Source organism: Abramis brama, assembly GCF_963993115.1.
Source record: "Abramis brama genome assembly, chromosome: 11".
In the NCBI taxonomy this organism is placed as follows: domain Eukaryota; kingdom Metazoa; phylum Chordata; class Actinopteri; order Cypriniformes; family Leuciscidae; genus Abramis; species Abramis brama.
In genome coordinates, this window is record NC_139973.1 from 32,794,937 (window position 1) to 32,806,474 (window position 11,538).

Sequence of the window (11,538 nt, forward strand, 5' to 3'; positions counted from 1 at the left end):
GACCAACATACGGTACATTTGTGTTTTGTGTTTGTCTGACAAGAAAACTAAACAATTTACTAGCCAGTGGCAATTCTATGTGCCCACACAGAGGGTTTATATAAGTAATTTAGTATTTATTATATTTTAATTCATAAATGTATAATAGATTCCTTCATTTTATATATTTAATTGGCACTCCTATTCATTCTCATTTAATACTATACCATTGCATTTGATGGGTCTTGTCTTGACAGGTGTGTTGTGGAACCTTTCGTCATGTGATTCTGTGAAGATGACGATCGCTCGGGACGCTCTCGGCCCACTTACCAACACAGTGATTATCCCTCACTCCGGGTGGGGTGCGGCCCCTCAACGAGAGGACCAGAAACTCAAACTGCACTCGTCTTTGGTGCTGAGGAACACCACCGGATGCCTCAGGTAAGTCTCATGCAAATGTCCCCTTAGAAACAACCGGTCATGTGAACCAGCCTAATTATACAGGGCTTCCTGTTAAGATCAATTAATCAATAGTGTTTCAGATAACCTGCTGACTAGTTGATTTGGAAAATATAGGGTTTTACATATCCCTGGTGGTAGCAGTATCACTCTTCAACCTCACTGTTTACATTTCTTTGTGACAATGACTGTATTCATCTGAATCAGATGAACATTGTATTGTTGACCACATGATGCTGATGTGTGTGTGTGTGTGTGTGTGCGTGTCTCAGGAACCTGAGCTCAGCTGGAGAAGAGGCCAGAAGGCAGATGCGTTGCTGTGAAGGGCTGATTGATTCCCTCCTCTATATAATCAAAACATGTGTAAACACCTCCGATTATGACAGCAAGGTTAGAGATATTCTTCTGATTGCATACAGAATATATCTAAAACCATCCAGTTCTGATGTACAACATTGAATTGCATTGTTGCTAATATTTGGAACATGTTTGATATACTCTTGCCAGATATTTGACTAATTTTCAGACTGTATATGCGATGACAGCTGGGAACTGGCAGAGGCTCTTGTTGCTTATAAAAAGGTGTTACATGTTTTCCATGCCACTCCTCTAAGGGCCAAATAGTATTGAGTGCCCCTAGTGGTGGACCACAGCGATGTTCGGCTTCGGGTCTTTCTATAGAAAATCTTAGTCATAGCATGCCATCTGCTGGAACAGCCTGGAAAAGAATTTTTTTTTTAATTATAGTATTACATTACATTCATTTTTATTAATACTGATAATAATCATTATAAACATAGCTATTGTTATTATTTATTTAATTTACTCATTTAATTGAACCATTTTCACTTTCTTTTAAACATGGAACACAAAAGGTGATTTTTGAAGAATATCCAGGATGCTTTTTAATATAATGAGGATTGGGACTGTCAAGCTCCAAAATGACAAAGTATTACCATAAAGTATCTTAAACACAGACCAATGACTTTCCTTCAATACTTTTTCAGATTGTGGAAAACTGTGTGTGCACTTTGAGGAACCTGTCTTACCGTCTTGAGTTGGAGATGCCTCCGTCTCGGCTGATGGGAGCTCAGGACCTGGACACGCTCCTGGGCCCGGACAGCTCCGGTAAGCAGGCCGACTACAGCTGCTGGGGTCTCAGAAAGAAGAAGAAGAAGAGGTCCTGGCAGGATCAGCAGGTGAACTCTCACTACATAAACTAAGCTTGGATTCCATGTTCTTTAAAGCTTAAAACTGCTTCTGTGCTCTTTAGAAACATTAAATGATAAGGGGTTGTTGGGGAGGGAAATTCACTTTGCAAATAGCTTTGCACAGTGTTTCATATGAGGCACCAAAAGCTGTACATTTACAGGAATTGTTTTTCAGCAGAGTCATTTAAAACCTGAAAACATTAGTACATTTTAAAATTGGGATTTCTAGCCCTGGAATTCATTGAAATTAATAAAATATTAAAAAGTAATGGAAAAGCCTAGGACATTTCTAGGACCTAATTAGCCTATAGCCTAGGACAACTCATTTTCATTAGCTATAAAATGTTTATATGTAGAGAAATTATTTGTAGATTGTGAGTGCAATATTTATAAAATATAGGGATACACCGGAATGGCATTTTCGGTTTTTGGCCGAAACAGAAAAATGGTCGAAGATATATGCTGCCCCGCACCCCAGTGTTTAGCGCTCGGATTTCACTCTCGCTCTAGCCGTTATTACTGCATGGTGTGACACTCCGCTCAATATTACGCTCTGTGCACAGGCTCAGTTGCTCGCGGCCCATGCGAACGCTCCACTTATGTAAGGCTCTTGCTCATCGGAAAAACACAGTCCGCTCAAATAACTATATCAATTTCTATGTAGTAGTAGTATACTTGTTTCTGTTTGGAATAGCCCTACTGTGCTGTAACGCTGTGGTAAAATGACGCTACCCTCTCGTTCACTGATCCGCTCCCCGCTACGCTCTGCTCACATGCTCTGATAATAATAGCTTTGTAGGACTATACATTATTTGGATAATTGGTCAAAAAATAAATCCTGTTAAATCTGATCTGATTTTTTTTTAATATATTATATATTTAATATTTTAGTGTGTTACTTTCAATAAAAGTGGTTATTTTATTTTACTGGCATTAAAAAGTATAATATTAATACAGTTAGACAAAAAAAAAGAAATAAGAATGAGAAAATTAGAAATAATTAATAAAAAATAAAAAAATCGGTGCATCCCTAATAAAATTCAATTATTGATAAATGTTCTTATTTGAAAATTATTTATTATTATTTTAAATAAATGTAATTATTTTAATTAAATTTAAATCTGGTAATAATGAACAGCTGGAAACAGGAAGTTCATTTGTCAAAAAGTGAGAAAGTTATGGATTGTCATTATGATTAAGTTTGGTATTGTAATTAATAATTACAACAAAATAAATTAATAAATGAAAATACTGTAAATGGATAATAATTAATTTTGTTTACAAATGTTTTTTTTTCCCTTTTGTATTTAACACTTTATTTCCATAGTTCAAATCTGAAACTAACTATCACTCTTTGTGTTCTATGATCCTATGATGCAGTGGGATGGTGTGGGGCCTATTCCAGGATTTTCTGGAAGTCCAAAGGGGGCAGAGATGCTGTGGCATCCATCTGTGGTGAAGCCGTACCTCACTCTGCTGGCAGAGAGCTCCAACCCAGCCACGCTGGAAGGGGCGGCTGGGTCTCTGCAGAATCTTTCCGCTGGAACCTGGAGGGTAGGCTGCTTGTGGTCACTATACCATAAACTGAATTATACAGACACAGCGCTCAAAATAGAGCTGAATTATATGAATGTCTATAATTGGTTGGTGGATGAAGAATATGTCCTACACACACACACACACACACACACACACACACACACACACACTATCTGTCTAGATGTAGCTTTAAGGTTCTAATACAGCAACAGTTGTATTTCATTTTCTTCATTTGCTTTCCCTTTTAGCATCCTTTTGCAGTTTTCAGTCAGAACTAAGAAAAACGTTTTGATTTCATTCCTTTTTTTTAAATTCAGTAAATGTTAATGCAACTACTGGTCGCACTGATAGGTGATAACCTTCTCTGAAATGTTAACCTTTTTTTATGCTCTCTCTCTCTCACCATTCAGTTTGCGGCCTACATCCGTGCTGCCGTACGTAAAGAAAAGGGTTTGCCCATTCTGGTGGAGCTACTAAGAATGGATAATGACAGGGTGGTCTGCTCTGTGGCCACTGCTCTACGTAACATGGCTCTGGACGCCAGGAACAAGGAGCTCATTGGTCAGTCACTCAAACTCATTGCCATGAACTCAGTGCAATGCCTTACATTCCGTTTTTATTATACGTCGGCTTTATGTGGCCATTAAAAACTGCATTGCATCTTCTAAAATAAATATTTGCTGAATTCGGTTGCTTTGAAAGGAAAATACGCCATGCGGGACCTAGTGACCCGTCTCCCTGGCAATGGGCCCTCCCTGCTGTCGGATGAGACGGTGGCGGCGGTCTGCTGTGCCCTTCACGAGGTCACCAGCAGGAATATGGAGAACGCCCGTGCGCTCGCCCAGACGGGCGGCATCGACAAACTGGTTACAATCAGCCGAGGACGTGGGGAGAGGTACATGCCTCTTTTTATGGGCTGGTTGAAGTGGGCAGTTTTATGTGTTCATTTATGTTGGTGCACCGTTTTATAACCTAAAAATGTTTCTTTCTTTTTTTAAAGTACATTTAATATGATTAAAGTAAATATATAGAGAGAGCCTCTATGCTTTCTTTGGACCTCCTAGTCCGGGCAGGAGTGTTTGAGCTCTTGTTCTCTGTTGTAGGTACTCCATGAAGGTGGTCAAGGCAGCGGCTCAGGTGTTAAACACTCTGTGGCAGTACAGAGATCTGCGCACCTTCTACAAAAAGGTACATGTTCTCAACCATTGCTGGGGTTAGGGACCCTGATGTTCTCCTGATTTTCTCATGATATCCATTTTGTAGGATCTGATCAAAAGTGCACAGCAATAAATTAAGGGTGTAAGGGTACATAAAAATTATGGTTTGCTACGTACCTCGGTTTTGAAGTGGTTTGGTATGTTTTTTTAACCTGGCAAGCCAGACCCACATCAAGATGTTTGGTCTGGGAACTCACCATTGGCAGGACTCAATCCGAGGGGCGGGATAAATGGTTGTCTTTCAAATTCCCTCTGCACGCAATAGGATAGCGCTACAACCAACCTTTTTTAAGAATGACTTAAGTGCCGTTCTTTGTTCTTTTCTCAAAGAAAAGCTTAACTCCAAGTCCTCCAGAGTTGAGGCCAAAGCCGATTCGAAAGACCGCTGTTCACCAGCAGCAGCCATTCTTTGTTTTCAAGTAGCAGGGAATTCACACGGAACCGTCACAACTCTGCCGTCATTATGTTAAGCCCGCCCACCGACTCTATACACGATTTGATTGGCCTGACTAGAGTTTGTTTTTTCCAGCTCGAAAGTCAACGGAGAGTTGCTAGACTACCTTGGCTGCAAAATAAAATTTGCTGCCGCTAGGGTGCGTCTAGATTTCTAGGCTAATGTTTTTTGGTACAGCAGGGGGAAAAAACAGACCATTTATGTTTAAAGTGGTTTACTGAACAAGCTATGTCTGTCTTTAAATTACAAAAACAAATCTGTCAGGATTTCAGCAACTGGCATCAACATACACTGCAGTTTATGGTGCTGTTGTGATTGGGGGAAGAGATTTGAAGTGCTTACACTTTTCAAACTATGTTAGAATTATTGCGCCTCCATTCTAATGTCCTTTGTTTATTTGACACGCATGCACACGCCGGTACTCGTTCATGTAGACTCGTAATCCTTTATGTGAAATGGAAATATTTGCGTGGTAAATATACAACTGTAAGATGCAAGTTGCGCTCTGAGGAAAACGCACGTCTCAACACACATCTGACAGTAGGGCAAGCCATGTAGGTTTACGGTTTAGCTTGAAGCGCTTAATATAAAGCACATCTCATGTTTAAGACGACTTGGATTGTGCACTTATCCGGCAGCAGCTCACTCTGTGTCCTTTGCTGTTTTTCAGATGTGTTTGCAATGTCGAAGTATATCGGTATAAACAGTATTGTTCCATCCTAGGGGAAACTTAGTTCAGTACACATGCGGTACACTCCTACAATAAATGCAAGTGTACACAGCAAAAATGTTTTTTCAACACACATTTACTTAACAATTTGCTTCAGACGTCTTGAATTAAGTTTTTAATTTTTGTTACCCCATTTTGAAATATTTTTTCTCCTTTTTAAACATAAACTTGACTCAATTTAGTTGAATTTATGCTTAAAACAAGAAAAATATTACTTGACACTTTTCAATTAAATGCATCTTGTTTTAGATGTTTAGATATTTAACTGGAAAACAAGACAAAAATACTGATTAGGAAAATGCAGCTACTGTTGTAGTTTTAACAGTGTCCTAAAAGCTCTGATCTGATGACTCAAACCACATTTGGAGGCAATGCAAGTTGAAAAGGCTTTATATAATTTATAGTGTATACACTAATGCCTTGTGGAAAAAAAGGCGAACAATTGCTTAATCATAATACTTGTAAATCAACCATTGCACTACAATAACAGTTTAAACCTAGAAGAGAACAACAATACGATCATCAAAATGACTTGAAGTAGTGAAAAATACTCTGTGTCTGCTTACCACTTGTGATTGGATCACCTGAGATGTATAATAATGGTAGGTGTAAACAGGGCCTGTGTGTTCTGTGATTCATCAGGATGGATGGAACCAGAATCACTTCATAACTCCAGTGTCAACACTAGAACGAGACCGCTACCGTTCCCAACCTACTCTGCCAACCAGCAACGTACAGATGTCACCTGTTATCCAATCAGGTGGGTCTGATTGTAATTTGTAGAAACTACAGGGAAACGACTCACTGCCTCTATAGGCTGATATTAATATTATTATTTGGTCGTTTTATTTTTATTTTCTTATTTTTTCTTTGCACTCTGAAATGGTTAATTGACAATCGATATTTAATTTTGTCCTCCACACATTTAGGAGGCAGTGCCACCTCTTCCCCGGCCGTGTTGGGTATAAGAGGTCATCGTTTAAATCAGCGGCGGACCCAGTCATCTATGCAACTTCATAATTATTATGGAGACGCCAACAGAAACACAAGTCAATATACAGGTGAGCAAGTTCTCTGTTCACTTCTTAACAGGCAAATACCCACATTCTTATTATGTACACTTAGTATTTTAAAGAAAAAAGGCTTTTGTAATGGTCCATTAAAATGTATTAGAATTTTCTGCCCCTGAAATGACTTTTCTACTGGTGTTGCCAAGAGTGTGCAGTCAGGGAAACACAATATTAACCAATAATCTTAAGTTTCTCCCCTCACCATCCTAGTCAAGTCCCAGTGGATGAATTTAAGTCTTTCTTTCTGAATATTTTGTTTAATTCAGAAATATGCAGCATAGTTGGTAATGATTTATGGAACAGCACTCTTGAAAAACAACAGAAGGATCTGTCTGTGAATTAGAAGCTGGACTGATGCACTAATAGATATTTCGCCCATGCTCTCTTCAACTAATAGAGCAATCAGTTTTACTTCCCTGTCTGGTCGGAAGCCGTAATGGTCATTCATTTAAGAGCACTTGACCTCCGTAGTTACTCTTCATTGATTGGTGATACTTCAACCTGGAGGGTCTGATTATGTGTCTGCGATTCAGAATGTGGGTTCAGTGTGAGTGAGGTCTTCATTAGGTCTGTTGAACCGTTTCCGACTGTGCTCTTATATAAAATATAACACGTTTAAACATCAAATTATTAGATAACATGGATGGTCATAACTATACCTGGTACATACAAGCATTTATTGAGATGTTTTAATATTTGTGTTTATATGTGTTTAGGGTCTGGAAAGCAGTCAGCCTATTTTATCAGTTCCTATCCCTCTCCTTCAGCGGAGGAGTCCCACAGGTCACAGGTGACTTTAACTCTTGCTCGCCTCACAGAACAAAAGAAGAAATTGCTAAATCTGAAGCCAGCTGAGCCCAGATGCCATATGCCCTCTGCAAAGGATATCCATTGATGTAGATTTAATGTGTCTAATCCCAGCAGATGAAGTTTACATAATCCATTGGCTTTTTTTCTTGACCACTAATAAAACAAGCATTGAGTTTAATGTCTCACTCTATGTGGGTCCATTGTATGAAACCGGTACCGTATATAAAGCTTTTAAATATTTTATAAGGTAAAATGTAAAAAAAATTTGTGTAAGATTTCAAATATTTATCTCTTATTCTAAATGCTCATAAATTGCATTGTGCCATCTCAAATTAAATGAATAAATATTAGTATATATCTGGATGTACAAAACATTAAAAAAGTAACAGTTTTACAGTTATTTATTTCATATTTTACAAGCTGCTACTAGCTTTGAGCTTTCAATCATGACACTTCAAGATGTTTATTAGAGTTTAAAGATCTCATCAAGATGAATATTCTGTGCAAATTTTTTTTATTTGAACAAGCTGCCGTCAATGCGTCTGACTGATGCAAACATTCGGATGCCGTCAATGCCACTAGAGTTGTGTTCTAATCTTGTTTTTTATTGCGCTGCGAAACATTCTGGCAGCCAATAAGATTCGTGCTATTGGTCACATGCCCAGAGCTGCTGCTGTTACATAAAACTACCACTGTCAGAAACGGAAAGTTTCCGTAACCAGGGTATTTCTGCTTTTCTATAAGTGCCTCCTAATGTCAGAGAGAGAACATGAATTTTCATTCAGCCTGTCTGAACAAACTTTATTGTATGTGAAAATTGAACTTTTTATGTTAATGTGAAAAGGCCTTAATGCTGATATTTCTACAATAAGTTCGGTTTTTAGTTGTTTACTGTAAAAAAGAAAGAAAAAGTAATTCAAACAGGGTTACCAAATTAAGATAATCTTAATCTTAATCTTAATCTATATCTATATCTATATCTATATCTATATCTATATATATATATATATATATATATATATATATATATATATATATATATATATATATATATATATATATATATATATATATATATATATAAATATATATATATATATATATATATATATATATATATATAAAATACAAAAGTTTAACAATTATAACGGGCAAATAAAGCACCTTGTGAGGAAAGAGCCACTAGATTATGTTTAGAAAAAGTTATTTGTTGTCACTGTTTATACATATAAATGATTTATGTAAATGATAAACGCAAAAGGCACTAATTTTGTCTCTTCTCTCAGCATGGCCGTCTCTACTACCCAGATGACGCAAATCAAAGCACCTATGACACTTTTGGAATGTACCTGTCGTCTCCGATGGGCTACGAGGACGCCTACCTGGACGAGCCGGTCCGTTACCCCGTGGTGAGCGAGAGGCAGGTGCTCAAACCCAATACCAACTACGTGGACTTCTACTCCACCACACGCAGGCCTTCTTACAGGACTCAGCCCTACCCGGCCTCACCTGACTCATGGGTGTAGGCATGTACGTTTGTGCGTAATTGTTCATGTAACGTGTAGCCATAGATAGAATATAACAAGGACGTGTCACTCCTTAAGACATATCTGGATCAGTGGATTCCAAGACTGTTGTATGGACAAGCTGTTGCATTTGAAGTGACTGGTTCATTTTCATTCAACAAATTTCATTTGTTTTGTGTGTCCGGTGCAGCGACATTCATTTGCATTTGTGTTGGGTGTGTGTCTGCAGGTGCGAGTGGGAAAGTGTGTGTGAGAGTAGATGACATTAAACGCTCCATTAAATTAACTTGAATTTGACCCGGGATTGAGTGTGAGCCAAAGATTTGCTTTTCAGTATCTGCTGTTTTTAAACAGCAACGCGTGTTTAAGGTCTGATTTACTGAGAACTTGAACCATCTTTTTATGATTTGATTTTTCATGGGTTTTTTTTAATGGCATGTATTATAGTCACCCCAGTTTTTGAGCAAAATGAAAAGGTGTAACTAAATTACGTATTGGCTGAAAAGTCTAATAAAGAAATAATAGCAGTGTAAAAAAAAAGAAGCTAAAAAACACTAATAATGTTCTGTGCAATTGAAACAAAAACGTCATTTTGTCTGATCTCATTGCTGTAGCCTACTTAATGTAAAGATTAATGTATGTTCCATGGAGTCTTGCACAACTACGTCAGTTTATTGTACAACCGTGATCTGTGCTACTAAGCACAAAAAACTGTGCCATGATAAAACACTATGTAGAACTGTGTATATGTAAGAGACCTTATGGAGGCAAAAGTTATTACTATCAGAATATTTAGATGTAATAAAGATGACATTTGTTTTTTTAATATTTGATGTTGGATTATGTTGTTTATTTCTCTACCATAAGAAGCTACGATTCAATTTTATTTTCAGGTGTTTTTCACACTACAAATTGTGTTAAAGCAACCTAACAGTGAACAGCACCAATGTATGTGTATTAAAGGGATAGTGCACCCAAAAATGAAGATTCTGTCATCATTTACTCGCCCTCATGTCGTTCTAAACCTGTATGAATTAATTTCTTCTGCTGAACAGAAGATATTTTGAAGAATGTTGGTAACCAAACAGTTGTCTTCCATAGTATGTAAAAAAAAAAATACTATGGAAGTCAATGGCTACCACGAACTGTTTGGTTACCAACATTCTTCAAAATATCTTCTGTTGTGTTCAGCAGAAGACAGAAATTCATACAGGTTTAGAACAACATGAGGGTGAGTAAATTATGACAATCTTCATTTTTGGGAACTTATTCATTTTTGAACTATCCCTTTAATTAGAAAGTTGTTCCATCGATAGCCACACGGGGACGCTAAAGAGTGGAAAAGACTGCACAGGAACGCAGTACTATATCACTACATAGGATAGGGTGGGTATTATGGATGGACTAGTGGTTTGAGGGAATGAAACCTCTGATCCTTATCAGTATATTTATTTCCTTGTTCCCTGTTGAGCTTTTACTGTCGGCACAGATTTATTAGCGGTCAATTCCTGCTTCACTGTATCATGAAAACAAAACGGCCAATCATGATAAATAAAAATTATTACCATTTTGGCGTAATGTAGGGAAAGTATCTATAAAAGCGTAAACCGGACTTTCAAAAATATGCTTTGGTCATGCTCATTAACTTTTTTTTATTAATAACTTGATTTGATATTTAGACTATAGTAAGACAATTAATAGTTTGGAACCTAACAGGACTGAAATTAAAAAACTAAAGTTGGCCATTGTATCAGTGAGAATTTTTAACTAGCATGAGGGTTAACTTGATTTTTTTTTTTTTTTTAAACATTTTTTTTAAGTGAAACAAACGAACTAATTACAAATACAGTCAGGGAATATTAGGATAAACAACAAAAATAAATCAAAAGATAGAAATAACTTAAATAATAAATAATATAAATTTATTAATTTTTACAGCTTTCTTAGTTTTCAAACTTAATATTGTTTTTATATTGTTGAACTTCTGCCTTTAAAATTATAATTAAATTTATATTTATGTACACTAAATTTAGCTATAAGCAAATTGATAAGATGATTATGATAAGATATGTCATGAGTGAGTAGCATTGCTGTTTACTGCTGTTGTTTTCAGCACCAAAACCTTCAGGAAAATTATGTAAATGTCAATGTTAATTAAAGGATTTTTTATTTTTTTTAAGAGGAAGTATGGGAAAATCTTATGAAATTATTAAATATTTTAAAATGTTGTATTACGATTATTTATTAAAATTATTTAATGAAATGAATAATCAGTCAGTTCAGTTAATTCTGATCATAATGATTATTGTCATCTTGTGAAAATGTGTGAGTTTGAGATATTTGATGGAGGCATGATTTCATATCTTAAATAGGATTTTATATTTATTTAAAAAAAAATAAAAAGAAAGTTTTGTCACGTTCCCCGCTCAGAAAGGCGGGAGCGTGCGTCCGTTTCTTGACTGACTGATTGAGGGAATCGCGAGAGGGAGGAGTTGATGGAACGCGCTCCTTCACTCACTCACTCCTTTACTCACTCACTCACT

At 36.8% G+C, this 11,538-nt stretch overlaps 1 protein-coding gene across 5 annotated transcripts in view; it reads left to right on the plus strand.

Moving 5' to 3' along the window:
- The window catches only part of pkp4 (plakophilin 4), a 38,198-nt gene extending 28,377 nt beyond the window's left edge, over positions 1-9,821 (plus strand). For all 5 annotated transcript variants that reach the window (XM_084129291.1, XM_084129290.1, XM_084129292.1 and 2 more), the window contains 11 exons: positions 237-420; positions 711-828; positions 1,446-1,637; positions 3,030-3,203; positions 3,599-3,749; positions 3,891-4,083; positions 4,292-4,376; positions 6,232-6,349; positions 6,519-6,650; positions 7,376-7,449; positions 8,756-9,821. In XM_084129291.1, coding sequence (XP_083985417.1) covers positions 237-420; positions 711-828; positions 1,446-1,637; positions 3,030-3,203; positions 3,599-3,749; positions 3,891-4,083; positions 4,292-4,376; positions 6,232-6,349; positions 6,519-6,650; positions 7,376-7,449; positions 8,756-8,995 — 1,661 coding nt within the window. In that variant the 3' untranslated portion in view covers positions 8,996-9,821. The remainder of the gene's footprint in view (positions 1-236; positions 421-710; positions 829-1,445; positions 1,638-3,029; positions 3,204-3,598; positions 3,750-3,890; positions 4,084-4,291; positions 4,377-6,231; positions 6,350-6,518; positions 6,651-7,375; positions 7,450-8,755) is intronic.
- The last annotated feature ends 1,717 nt before the right edge of the window (positions 9,822-11,538 follow it).